Source organism: Poecilia formosa, unplaced genomic scaffold, assembly GCF_000485575.1.
Source record: "Poecilia formosa unplaced genomic scaffold, Poecilia_formosa-5.1.2 Scaffold7, whole genome shotgun sequence".
Taxonomy (NCBI): Eukaryota; Metazoa; Chordata; class Actinopteri; order Cyprinodontiformes; family Poeciliidae; genus Poecilia; species Poecilia formosa.
The window spans coordinates 600,244-614,290 of NW_006799946.1; the positions used below are offsets into that span (position 1 = coordinate 600,244).

At 40.3% G+C, this 14,047-nt stretch overlaps 3 protein-coding genes across 4 annotated transcripts in view; 1 reads left to right on the forward strand and 2 right to left on the reverse strand.

Annotated features, from left to right (window-relative positions):
* The first annotated feature begins 232 nt into the window (after window positions 1-232).
* Window positions 233-3,057, forward strand: LOC103150614 (zinc finger protein Pegasus). The gene is made up of 3 exons (XM_007570310.2): window positions 233-637; window positions 732-920; window positions 1,450-3,057. The coding sequence occupies exons 1-3, from the start codon at window positions 502-504 to the stop codon at window positions 2,355-2,357; spliced, it is 1,233 nt and encodes a 410-aa protein (XP_007570372.1). The 5' UTR covers window positions 233-501; the 3' UTR covers window positions 2,358-3,057.
* pstk (phosphoseryl-tRNA kinase) lies at window positions 2,463-6,051 on the reverse strand. The gene is made up of 6 exons (XM_007570322.2): window positions 5,538-6,051; window positions 4,866-5,112; window positions 4,576-4,777; window positions 4,391-4,466; window positions 4,191-4,284; window positions 2,463-4,104 (listed from the first exon to the last, which is right to left on the reverse strand). The coding sequence occupies exons 1-6, from the start codon at window positions 5,754-5,756 to the stop codon at window positions 3,890-3,892; spliced, it is 1,053 nt and encodes a 350-aa protein (XP_007570384.1). The 5' UTR covers window positions 5,757-6,051; the 3' UTR covers window positions 2,463-3,889.
* A 536-nt stretch (window positions 6,052-6,587) lies between these two features.
* LOC103150631 (transmembrane protein 150A-like) overlaps window positions 6,588-14,047 on the reverse strand; it is a 14,707-nt gene continuing 7,247 nt past the window's right edge. For both annotated transcript variants that reach the window (XM_016680842.1, XM_007570333.2), the window contains exons 6-8: window positions 12,580-12,707; window positions 8,755-8,932; window positions 6,588-7,789 (exon numbers count right to left, since the gene is read on the reverse strand). In XM_016680842.1, coding sequence (XP_016536328.1) covers window positions 7,542-7,789; window positions 8,755-8,932; window positions 12,580-12,707 — 554 coding nt within the window. In that variant the 3' untranslated portion in view covers window positions 6,588-7,541. The remainder of the gene's footprint in view (window positions 7,790-8,754; window positions 8,933-12,579; window positions 12,708-14,047) is intronic.

Genomic DNA, 14,047 nt, shown 5'->3' on the forward strand with positions numbered 1-14,047 from the left:
AAAACACAATAGTAAATAATTAATCATAATTTTATTATAGAAAAATTGTCATTATCAATATTATTACTGCTTATTTAGAAGTCAGCTGCTTGTTTTGAACTAAAGACACACGTATTTAATTACTGAGTATTTAAATTAATTAATTTTGAAAAGTAGTTTGTTTTAAAATAATATATTTAAATGTTTTTACATTTAAATGCCACTCACAATATGGTGACCATGTTGACGTTACCATATGTCTATGGTAACGGTTATCTAGCAATAAAACATGAGTTTAATGTTCCTGTGGGTAACATTAGAATCCGAAACGTCAAAGAGGAACTCGGGTGAAGATGGTTTCAAACTTGAATTTTACAGAACTTCAGAGAGATTAAGAAAGAACAAGGACGTGTGCTACTAATGCTACTAATAGATACCTACTGAAGATAGTAAGAGCAGCTACGACACTCTTTCTCGGCATCTTTGGATGTTCTTTCAGGTTCAACGGAGAAAACAAAAAAAATGGAGGAGATAAAGACTGAGCCTGTGGATTTCGTGAAAGAGTTTCAGGAATACCTAACCCAGCAAACTCAGCATGTCAACATGATTTCGGGCTCTGTTTGTGGAGAAAAAGAGACAATGGAGCCGTTTCATGCCGGTGGGAAGGAGTACAAAACAAAAGAGAAATATGTGTCGGATAAATATCTATTCTAAAGCCATGGTCATATATCTATTTGTGTGTGTGTTTGTAGTTGCCCCGAGATGTGAGCAGAATGTCCTGGACCCTCCTTCTGTGGAGGTGAGCCTGCCAATGGAGGACGGATCAGACATACAAGTGGAGAGTCTGGAGAGAACTTGCGATGGGAAATACAAGTGCAGCTACTGCAGCTATGCTAACAAGGGCATGGCTCGTTTAATAGAGCACATACGCATCCACACAGGTCAGAGCTTCCATTACATTTTAGCACTCTAGGGCATTATAACAAGCTGCAGACTTCAACCCTAATCTGTTGGCATTCCTGATTGAAATGTGTAAAATAAAATGTTTTTTTGTGAGGAAAAAGCGTCCTTCTATTCAAATTTACGTCATATTAGGGGGAGGAGGGCAAACAGATGTTTTTAATATACCACTTGTTTGTTGATTTGGCCAAATGTTACATGCATTGTCCTATAGATTGACCGATTTTTGTCCAAGTGAAATTGTCCTATACTTTTGTATCTTAAAATCGCTCACCTTACGTTAGCAAGACCCTTGTAATACAAATAGGTCCACAGCATCACAGATCCTCTACCATGCTAAGCATGAGGTGCATTTACCATCTTCTCGCCCAGTATGTGACATTTTATTTGGTGTGTGCAAACATCTGGTTTTCGACTGTACTTATCAGTACACTACATGTAATGCAATGTTATTACCTCTGTTTTTTGCAGTATGTTGGGTAATAAGACTGGAAATATTTCTTCATGCAGGTGAAAAGCCTCACCGCTGCCAGCTGTGCCCGTTTGCTTCAGCATACGAGCGCCACCTGGAAGCGCACATGCGCTCCCACACGGGAGAGAAGCCCTACAAGTGTGACCTCTGCGCCTTCCGATGCAGCGACCGCAGCAACCTGTCACACCACCGCCGCCGCCGCCACAAGCTCCTGCCCACCAGAGTGGCCCGTTCCCCTTTCTCCAACAAGAGGACGCTGAGCTCTTTGCAGAAGAGGACGGGCTCTCTGGGATTCGGCCGGCGGCTCCTGATCAACCTCAGCCCTCCCTCAGTCGTCGTGCCCAGGTCCGACTATTTTAGCGAGTTTTCACACAAAATCCACGGCAGTGAATACAAAACGCCCCCTAAGATGGATGAGAACGAGAGCCGGGGCCGGGGTGAAAACGGCTTTAGGACCTCGCTGGATCAGCTTTCCGCTCTTGCAGGTCAGCTGGCCAGCCCTCTCCCCGAGCCTCAAAGTCCCGCGTCCTCCGACAGGCAGTCCTTAACGGACGAAAAACCGATCCTGGTGGAGCAGGTGGCAGTCTGCTCCAACGGCGTGCAGACCTCTCCGCCTAAAGAAGAATCTCCCACCTCGGGTCACAAAAGCTACAGTCCTGAGTCTGGCTGTGGCATGGAGACTAACATCAACACTTTGAGTGGCAGTGTTAGCAACAGCCAGGCGAGCACACCGGCGCCTGCTGCAAATGCTCCAAGCGAAGACGAGCAAAACCTTTTGCACAGATGCCAGCATTGTGATATCCGCTTTTCTGATAACGTGATCTATACCATTCACATGGGCTGCCACGGTTACGAACATCCATTCCAGTGCAACATCTGTGGTCATATGTGCATTGACAAATACAATTTTGCGTGCCATTTTGCCCGTGGACAACACAAGAAGTGAAATAAGCACACAGAAATCTAATGAAATTGAATTTACGGATTTCCTGCGCTCTTATTCTGATTTGTCACGTCAAGACGATGAACCTCAATGTATTGCATATGGGTTTTTTTTTATAGACTAACACAATGTGGTGCCTCAATTTGAAGTTAAATGAAGACGATATGTGGTTTTATTGCATACAACACAGAAACTTCACCTCGACCCATTACCTTTCGTGGAAACAGAGCACTGTTCATTGCGTTACCTGGCAATGAAAAGAATACGACACAACTGGAACCCAGATATGGCTTTCCCCCTTAACTGACAAGCCAAGTTACTCTGGAGCAGCTGCAGACACCCAGAGCTCAGGTTTAAAGGACTATTATAATGTAAGACACGCCTATTCCATGGTATAACATTGTGGAGGGAGCATTATGGCGAGGGCATGCTTTTCTTCAGCAGGGACAGAGAAAACCGCTCAGTTAATGTGAAGATGGACGGAACTAAGTCCTAGAAGAAAACTTAACGACTTGAGACTAAGTGGATGTTCACCTTCCTGCAGAAGATGCAGCCAGATCTATAATGGGATGGTTTATATCAAAGCATATTTATGTATTAGATAACATAACTCCAACTGAAAATCTATGAATAGACTTAAAAAGATGATCTTCAGATGTTTCTAACCATTCTGATTGAGGCTGAGCTGTTTTGGAATAAATAATTTAAAAAAACCAAAAAAAACCTGCCGGTCTCTTGATGTGCAAAGCTGCTAGAGACGTACCGCAAATGTAAATAACTTGCAGCTGTAAGTGCAGCAACGGGTGATTCTCAACGACCCAGAGGGGTGAATAAAAACGAATACCACACTTTTCAGCTTTTCATTTATTTAAAAGAGTTGGAAAAACCTGGGTCTGTGTTTTTTTGTTGTTTTTTTACATCAGCAGTAAGCATATGTAGGTTGTTGGGGAAGTGGTAAATTTGTCGACATTTTGGCATTTATGACACAATTTACAGAGGACTATAAGAATTTTACCTGTAACAGCTTAGTAAGCTGCTGTACATATGAATCCAAAACAGTTTTTCTTGAACCAGCTTTAAATATACACTGCCACCTTATGTTATATGTACAGCTCTGAAGTGTATAAAGCCTATAACTGAGTTAATCTTTTACTGATGTTTAATATTCTCACAAAAAAGTTGGAAAATATATGTTTTGTATCTTTGGTTAAGGTAAAAGAAAAAATCAAATTTAATAACGCCACATATAGGACACTAACAATCTAATAAATGCAACCAAAGTATTTAGTGTCAGTGCATGACTTTTTGTTTCCTTGGGGTATAAATATGATGTGACACAGAGGCTACAAGGCCAGAAAAATGTATTTAGAAGAGATTATCAATAGAATGTGTATTTCCAAAGTAAGAAATTACTTCAACATGATTAACTTAAGGGCAAATAGTCAGCAAAAATACATTTTATTTGAATTTAAATACATACAGACATCAACAATTCATTCTAATAATTTCTTTGACATTATCTTGAAAAAGAAAAATCACACTGTTTTGTGGTTGCCTATAAACTGTGACAGGATTTCGTTTTTTTTGTCATCAAAGATATTCTTCACCACCTGCTCCACACTGATGTTCTCCTCTTGAAGGAAACGCACCTCCTGCAGGAACCGTTTCCGCAGGTCGTGAAGGAAAGTCGCTTTGCATTCGTTCAGCCGAGCAGCCAGAACCCGCATGTGTTTGGAAGGGACTTGATTTTCTACAAATTAAGCCAGCAGAGGTCGTTGTTATGAAACATGCAGATCGCATATCATAAATGTCAACTGGTAAAAGTTCCCAGCTGACCTCTGGCAGCCTTCATAGCCTCCGATATCAGACGTCGACAGGCCTGATCAGCCTGGTGGACCGCGCTCGTGGCACACTTGAGACGATCGGCTTCCTGCAACATCGATACAATGCATTTCTGAGAAATTGTTCACATCTCAACTTTTCGGCTTTGGCTTCCGTTTTACTGTGTTTCACAGATGTGAGAAACCGCAACACACCTTTTGTTCGCTGTTGTCCTCAGCTGGGCTCAGTGGATTGTTTAATGCCACAGAGAGCAACTCCATTACTCTCTGGCTGATAAAAAGTCACACAGGAAGATAAACCCAGAAAAAACAAAAAAGCTTTGCAAATCACTTCGTATTTAACAAACAAGAGCCAAAAGCTGTTAATTCTGCTCTCTTACATGTCGGAGTTGGACACGTCGTTTGTTGAGTTGAGCGAGATGCTTTGGGATTCCCATGGGTTCTTTTGTGGATTTGGAAATTCCAAACGCTTCTCCATCTCCATGATCACTTTGACGGGAATGGGCTTGGGTCTGCTTTGGTTCCTCCTGATGCAGGTCTCTAAATCACACTGCAGATACACCTGGCAGAAACCCAGCGACACTGCAACCACAATTGACATGTTTGGGAAAAAAAAAAAAAAACACTGCAGGGTGCTGAGGAGCATATTCTTTTGACAAAGAGTCCTTACGCTTTCTTGCAAGTTGGTACACTTCGTATCTCATGCTTGGGTAGTAGAAGTTGTCATCTAAAAGAAAGAGCAGTGGCATCCCATCAGTGTGGAACTCTTTAGGCTGCAGTAGAGCTTGAACACACGGTTGCCATGCAGCTCCATTGATGAGAGGGTTGCTTGGCAACTCTACCACCACTTCAGGCTGCTCCAGGACCTGCTCTATGCACTGCAACACGGCTTGTCTGTAGGACTTCCAATTAGTGTGCTAAAAGAGAATAAAAAAAGTACACAATCACTGATACAAATCTGAATATTTAGAGAAATTTAAGTCAAAGGGCACTTTTGATTTTTGCCAGATCAAAAGTGCCTTTTGAAAATAAGAGCCTTCAAGCAGGTAATATTAAACACACTCATGCTCATTTAGCCCACGTTTCATTTCATTTAACTTAGCCCACCGATTCATATCGGTCTGTTTTAATATTTAAATCATAGCTGTCAAATTTTCACTAGTTTTCAGTGAAAACCCATAATCATTGGAAATAAAGACTTGAAAATATCAGTCTTTGTAGAAGTAGATGTATGGAGTTTCAGGGTTTTTTTTTAAATTACATTTTCAACGATAGCATAATTTGTTCAAATGCAACTGTATAGTGAGAACTAATTTACACTTTCAGCTATCCAAGCCACTACCATGTCTGTCAGATTGAGACCATCCTCCTCCACTTCGGTGTAATAAGCCTTCTCTGGGATCAGCTCGTCGTAGGACACCACTGCTGCTCTCCAGCCGCGCTCCGGCGCGGTGCCCACAATCCTGCGAGTCAGCGTTGACTTCCCGGCGGCAGGCAGCCCACAGAGGACGCACAGACAGGCCGGAGACCCGCGGACCCTCCGGGGCGCAGCTTCGTCCATAAGGTCCAAGAACAGACACCGTACGTTAACACCGGCATCCAGCTGCAAGCGTCGCTCTCAAGCATCACCTCGCTCAGTCCTCTTCCGGTTTGCAAATATTTACCCTCGTCCACTAAAATTTAAACGTAAAGCTAAAAATGTGCCGCTCGAACCCGGGCTTAACAACAAACATCATTTATAAGTCGTTAAGGAAATCATATTTTGCTTGTTGCTCTAACACCGGAAGAAAACCTAGAGATGTTCCTCTTTGCGCATGCGCCCACCGGAAGGAACGTCATGCACGAACCGGCAGGGGTTTTGAACAGGGAGGCAGGGGGAGAGGGGCCCTCTCAAATAAAATGCAACGCTTTCGAAATTTAGATTTTGTTTAATCTTTACCTATACTTTGTTTTGTCGTAAATGTGTGAAAAGATAAGTAAGATATATATATATATATATTTTTGCCCATGTTTATTTTGTTGAGGTTTCTTGGGGATATCGAAACAAAAAGTGACGTAGAAAAAAAAGATGCAGTTTTTGAAAAAAAAAAAATCTGCACACAAAAATCTTGTTTAACATTCAGGGCCTTGATTTAACACTTTGTAGCACCACTTTTCACTAAAATTACAGCTGCAAATCATGTTGTCCTGTCGGAAGATAACCCTTCACCTTGATCTCAAGTCTTTTGTGGCCTCATTCAGGTTTTCTTCCATTACCACCTGAGGCATTAACTCTGACCAGCTTTCATTTTGAAGAAAAGTATCCCCACAGCATGATACTGCCACAACCATGTTACATGACATTTAATGGCTCTTAATAGTGGCTGGTTTCCTCTACACAAAGCACTTTAAATGATAGCCAAACAATTTATTTGAGTAAAATTAAGATTCAACACACCTTGCAGCGAAGAAATCTAACTTGCAAATGCAAAAATGAGATGGAGCTCACAGATCTTTTCTTCTCATCTGACCAGAGCCCCTTCTCTCATGTGTCTGCTGTATTATTTAGTTGATCTATGGCAAGCTGAAATTGATTTATCTTTCATGCAACAGTCTGACCACTCTTTATTTCACACATCGAAAAATCAAGCGCCCGTTTTTCATTTTGCTTTATTTTCTAGTCTGTATGTTCTCTACAGAATTGTATTTCTCAAAACAACAGCTGATGAGATCAAATATACAACAGAGCTGAGCTTATATGCAAAAACGAGGCATCTACCTCAACATTATGTTGCATTATGGCTTGCATATTTTAATCTGAAAAACAAATTACACGAGCTGTTTGGAGTAAAGACAAATACTTGTCTCAGAAGATTTGGATGGAAAACCCACTTCAGATGAAAGAAAATTATTCTTGGCACCCAGTTATGTCCACCCATTGTCCAAAGCTTTTGGAAAACCTCACCTTAGCACCGACAGAAAGGGTGCGCGGTGGTGATGTAACAGAACTTCCTGACAGAAAACAATACCCAGACTCCGTGTCTGAACATTTCAACTCTGAGAGACATCTGAGGCACTTTTTGAAGATATTTGTTCAGATGAAAGGCAGCTCCAGCTGAGGATTCAGAGGGTGATCATTACATAAGGGACAAAATAAAACAAACAGCGAGAACTGTGTCCACATGTATAGATCATAACTGGCCTCTTGTCTTCAGGAGGGCACTTGTGATATTGTGCAATGTTACGCAGCGTAGCAGACTACAAGTCTACGAGTGTCTTCGGTGCAGAGGCTACTGAATGTGCAACAGGAGCGCAGCAAAAAGGGTCTCCCTCCATGTTTTACACAGTGACCCCCAATGCTGTTCTGTTAAAGGATCGACAGGTTCTCTGCCTGGTGGTGGCTGGGCCTGCCGCTAATCTCCGGCTTGTGCCCAGTGAGGGAGAAGCTGGGAAGTCCCCCTCCTTTGGAGAGAACGATCAGGGTGTCGGCTGACACCCCTCCAAATTCAAAGGCAAACGTCCCGTAGAAGAACATGATGACCATGCAGTAGATCCACTCAAATATGGCGGAGGTGTGCTGCAGGGAGAAGCTCTCCTGGCAGAAAAAAACTCCACCTGGTGATGGAAGGTTAAGGAGAAACGGCACTCTACCCCTGGTCTGATGGGCAGGACAAAGCTAATACAAAGAGTCTTGTTGATTGGTTGAACCAGTTATCAGTCTTAAAATGTCATGTTAATTGCTATCTGAGCCTGTGGTGAGCTTATTTCAGATCTTTTTTTGCGATCCGAGTGAAAACTGGCACCGTTGCAGTCTGTTGATTAGCAGGTAATGTAATTTCATATTTAATTTTACCAGCAATTTTTGAAGTTATAGACTGTAAAAACCCAGCAGACTTAAGACAGGTTAGTAAGGCATTAAAAAATTCATGAAGCAAACAAATCTAGAGCATGTGGTCTAAGGGGGGTTAGGGTTCATCCATCCATTTTCTGTACACCCTTGTCCCTTCGTGGGGTCGGGAGCGTTGCTGGTGCCTATCTCCTTCTAATGTTCCAGGCGAGAGGTGGGGTACACCCTGGACAGGTCGTCAGTCTGTCACAAGGCAACATAGAGACAAACAACCATGCACACACACTCACACACCTAGGGACAATTTAGAGAAACCAATTAACCTGAGTCATGTTTTTGGATTGTGGGAGGAAGCCAGAGAACCCGGAGAGAACCCTCACATGCACAGGGAGAACATGCAAACTCCATGCAGAAAGACCCCAGGCCGGGAATCGAACAGCTCTACCAACTGCGTCACTGTGCAGCCCAAGAATGAAACCTTCCCTTCTAAATATAAGCATTTTAGTGTCGAGGAGTTTCCAGCTGACAGACTTTGGAGATTTTTTAAGTGCAATCAATTTAAGATCCTGTGTCACTGCCATGTGAAGCAGTCTGTTCTCCAGCAGAGGGTGATGTTAAATAACCTCAGAAGTTAAGATTTTGCAAGTAAACAAAACCCTAAAGGCCTTCAGCGAACTGCTCAAGAAAAATCTAAACTTTAGAGAAAAATAACAACATTTCACACAAAGGATACTGAGCACCAGGGCGATCAGTGCAAGCAGAGCCATCCCCGCTCGTATGTGACCCATCCAATACTCCTCCTGGGTTTTGGCCAATCTGTAGGTTAGAGCCGTTTGGAAGCTCACAAACAGCATGCTGGATGGGAACGCCACTCCAGCGCCTACATAATGAAGGACTTTGGCAAAATCCACCTGAAATAAACACACAAATAATTAGCAATCTGAACAGAGACAAAGGATAGACTTTATTTTCTACAAACCTTTGCTTTTCCTGAACCTTAGCCTTTCAATCACTGACGTACCATCTTCACTCGATAAACTACTTGATCATATGATGACCTAACAGCTAAGACAACAGTAGCGACAAAGACGCAAATCTTGCTTTTGACTTCTAAGAAATCTAAATGTTTCCTGCTAACATGCCAATTGAATGTATTGTTTTAGAAAATGTTCCCAACATGTTTAGAAAAAAAAAAAACAAAAAAAAAAACTGGCTGTTTCATGTTACACACCAACCCTCTTCTGTTTTCACCTCTGACCCACAAATATGGATCAGCGTTGTTTTCTTGTCCAATCAAGATAGCGGTCTCACATGTCCTAAGGTCCATATTGAATGATTACTGAGTGCTTTTCTGAAGACGCTGAACAGAACCTCATTACAAATATTCAAACAGCAAATGTGAGACTCTAACTTTGCTGTCAATTGAAAGTGCAAACATTTAATTAATTTATATGAGATCAGGGGAATGTATTTGGATTTACATCATACATTTATGTGGGTAGATTAGTATTGAATAAAGCTGATATCCATCTACAGGTTATTCTGACTCCTCTATGAAGTAGCGCTTCAATCATCAATCCTACAGGACAAAAAGCAAAATCAAATCTGCACCAGAAAACTCTCAGTAGCATCCAAAGATTTTGTATGGGCCAAAATCAAGTCAAAACTGCTTTCTGGACACAGAAATATGATATATATATATATATATATATATAATTGCTTAAAACTATTGTGCATACAATTTTGACAACAATAAACAAAATTAAAATGAGCCTACTTTATTTTTTCTCACAAGAACAGCACATCTATTTTAGCTATAAATGTTAACTAAAATTCATTTTGAAGGAGCCAACATATTAAAAGAGTAGGAATACTCTGAAGCAGAAGCTCAAGTTTGGTGCCCATGTTTAAACATTCTGTCACTTCTATATCAAAACAGTGGTAGTAATTGAAACGAGGTTTATGTAGTGAATAAAAATAAAACAGATGCAAGGATGGATGGATGAATGACTAACTGATGAACACATTTTTTGACCCACTGATGAAAAGATCTAAATCAGTACTGTCCTAAGTTTTCATCCAAACTTGACAAATAAAAAGTATTCAAATATAGATTTTTTTTACTACAACAAAACCTATTAATTAATCATATGATAATTGATAATTAAAATAAAGGAGTCAGTGTTTTACAGTTGGATGGGTAGATGACTGCAGATAAAAAAAAACACTCAGGATTTTATATGGTTGCCTTGTAAAATGAAAAGTCTCCAATAAGCTAATACATTGTGGGTTGTTCTCTATACTTTCTTGGCATAGGAATTTTTTTCTTCTTTGTAATTTGACTCATTGTCATTGGGAATGTTTGCATTAGCAAAGCTTAAGTTTATAAAGAAAAAAAAAGAGTTTTCGTTTGAGTAAAAGTCATTCAATAAAAGTGGCCAAAATTACTATCAAATATATGTACAAAAAGAAAAAAAGAGTGACTATTACTAATACAGTTTTGTCCTTACTAAATGTTACTATTGAAACAAGATTTTAATTGGTCAGTAAACAAAATATCCTACCTTACCAACCACCTGTGCTGGTCAGCGAGATATGCAACACCCTCACATTGTGGTTGGGAGCCAGGAGCTACAAATGACCCCCCAGAGCTCCACTTCTTCACACTTTCTTTGATCAGAAAAACCAACACTGCAGCATCTGAGTCAAGAGAAGCATGTATGACTCCTCAATAAATCTACCAGCTGTCCTTGCACTCCTTACAGAAACGACACTTCTTACATCCCACCACAGCAAGGGTGTTTTCAGACTGAACAAACAGAACATGAAAGAGCATTTATTTTGGAGGGTCTACAGAGAATGGACAATAGAAGAACGCTAGATGGGCCCAGCAGTCAGCACACAGCAGAGTCTTCATGGGAACATGATAGGAGAGCGTTATCAATCCCAGCGGGATTTAATAACAGCTTTTGAGACGTTCAGTGTTTTGCTGTGAAACTTCCTGCCAACATAGCCACCCGTATCTTCTGGACACCCGAGCAAGAGTTCTTATTATTCTTTCATTTGAGTGTCAAAAACTGATCACCAGAATCCAAAGTAAATCATAAATCATGTTTTACTTCGTCATCAATATGTGCGTGGAATGGTCGATTCCATTTCTTAATCAACGAGGCGTGAAATTACACATCATATTGGTATGAATGTAAATTCTAATTAGAGATCAAAGAGCATATTGCTATGTACAACTTGAAATTCTTGCCAAGATCAAACGTAAATATCAAACAAACCAACGGCACAAAAGCTGGAAGTGGTGTGAATAACTCACAATGCGATTACTGTCTGACTGGAAATTATGTAACTCTGTAGATGTTTTAAAAAGTCTTAAAATAAATGAAACTTTTATAAGAGTTGCATTTGTTTTCCTCACGGCCACTCGTCACGGTAGAAATTACAGTAAGTGTAAGTGGTGTTGCTACTGTATCTTTTTACTTTCCATGCATGGGTTCTGGCGATCTCATCTCTCATCTTCAGACATAAAGTGGTGTATTTAAATGTTTTCAACAGTCTATGTTGCTTACAACACAGACTTTCATTTGTGTATATGAAAAGTCTACACACGCCTGGTAAAATAGCAAGTTAATTAAGGTAAGAGTGTTATGAATCCTTTCGAAACCTTTTCCACATCTGTCGTCTATGCACTCCCTTAAAGTAGAACATTTTTTGATTCAGTTTCAGTATTCGTGATGTTTGATGTTGCTGAAAAATAAAATGCATCTTAAGCTTTCCAACAGAAACCTAATGGTTTTCGGTAAAAAAAAACTGACCAGTTTTTGTTCATACATTTTTCTATCTTGGCAAAAGTTTAGCTTTAATAACCCCAGATCATAATACCACCATCACCATGTTTCAGTTTGGGTATGGTGCTCTTTTGGTGAGGTGCTGTGTTGTGTTGTTTGTTCAAAACATACATTTTTGGAATTGTTGAGAAAAAACAAAACAAAAAAACTCATGTTTGGTTTCATCAGAACACAAGAAGTTTTCTTACACAAGGTTTTGGGTGACTGTAGCCAGATCTTGGATGGTCTCTTTGGAAGAAAAAGCTTCATTCAACCTTTTCTTGTTTGTCCAAATATATGGAGAATATTTAGTTGTCACATGCAGGACATAACCAGTACTACCCAGGAAACCCTGCAGCACATTGGCAGTTCTTGTTTGAATGACACTGAGTTAGCCTTGTCTTCTGTCAACCTGGTCTCCCTTCTCTTAACATCTGGCTTTTGACTCTCCATCATCTGCACACGCATAAAAACGCGCATCAACAATTAGTTTGCAGATGTGCACAGTTTTGCAACCGGATTATTGCAGCTTTTTAAAAATGTATTTCCTTTATGAATTTAAAAATGTTATCATAGCTTCATTTTTGTCTCACGCTGCCCTTTGATTTGAAGATACCTTAATGTTTAACTGGTGTTTGATTAAAACGTCAGACCTCAAAACTATACTAACATTCCCGGCTAAGGATCCAGAGATGAACCTGAACTCATAGGTGTTTGATTACCTGGAAGTTTCCCACCATGGTGAGACCAGCAGCACACATCCACCCGGTGGAAAGGCTGGCCATGTTCAGAACACAGTTCTGGTGCTTCTCAATCACATGAGCGTAACGCAGCAGAGTGACGAGCATCACTGAAAAGAAAGAGAGGAAATTACACATCATTATATGATCACACCTTCTTTTTAAATATTGTGGAGAAATTCAGCCTCTGTTAAATCCAGTGCCCTGTTGTCAGCTCCAGCCTTGTTCCTGTTTTTGTTCCTCCCCTCCTCCCCAACACGTTTTTATCTAACCTGCCTCTGCAGCGTTTTCTTGTTGGCTTTAAAAAAAAAAAAAAAAAGTTTTGCCCAAAGCAACTCCAGCTTGCTCAGCCTGCATGATATGAGCTGCGACAGAATTAGCAGCAAGCTCGCAGTTTCCTCCTGCGGTGTGATGCTGCAGATTCCTGCCGTTTGTTTATCAAACAGTTCCATCAAAGCCTCGTAGCAGCGTCGTCGTTCACATCTGGCGCTCATCATGCTACAAATTGCTCAGAGAGCCTGTTTGGACGTTCCTGTTGGCAGTCCGACAGTGAATGCAGCGGTTAGCTTTTGATGATCAAGGGAACACTGTGTATGGAATCCATGTTCAAAGTTGTGGATATTCTGAGCATTTTGAAGGGAAGTTGGACAGTAAGGCACATACTTTCTGATTTTTAGGGCATTGACAATTGCCATTCTTCAAATTTGTACAAATATTTTTGAGCAAAAAAGAAACAAAAAAAAAAAACAAACAAAAACCCCCCCCTCACAAACACAAATTTCCAGAAGCAACACAAGAAAGCACGTAATTAACAACTGGTAGGTAAATTATAAGAGTTGATCAAAAGTCTAAGAAAAAAATTGCTGGCAATACTTTTCAAATATTACTTTTTTAGAGAAAAAAAGACTAAAAAAAATGAAAATGATGCATCGCTTTCCTTCCACATTGCAGTCATATTGTACATTGTGTCATTCTATCACATCAAACTTTCTTCAAAGTCCAAAGAACGTAACTAAAATTATGCTTTGTACCAGTTTGAAAAAAATATATATATATACCATGGCTTTGTTGGCTTGCAACACCTTAAACCTGCTATTTTCAGGTGTGAGAAAGTGGCCAACTTATCTCAAACAATTAACTCTGAGCACAACCACCATCGGAAAGACGAGCTATAATTATATTCAAAAAGGAGATTTTTCTTGTATTTTGGTAATAAATGTACGAATCAACATCAGAACAAAAAACACAAGACCTTATGAAGACACCGGCTGACACTGACAAGAAAGTATCAACACCTAGAACGAATGAGTTCTGTTCCAGCATGAGCTTCCTCAAAGAGGAAGAAGGCATTGCTGTAAAAGCCAAATTACTGTTGGCAATTACACTTTTGGAGCAAAATCTTATTTTTTTTTTTTTTTGGAGGACCTTTTCTGTGATACAAAGTGACTAA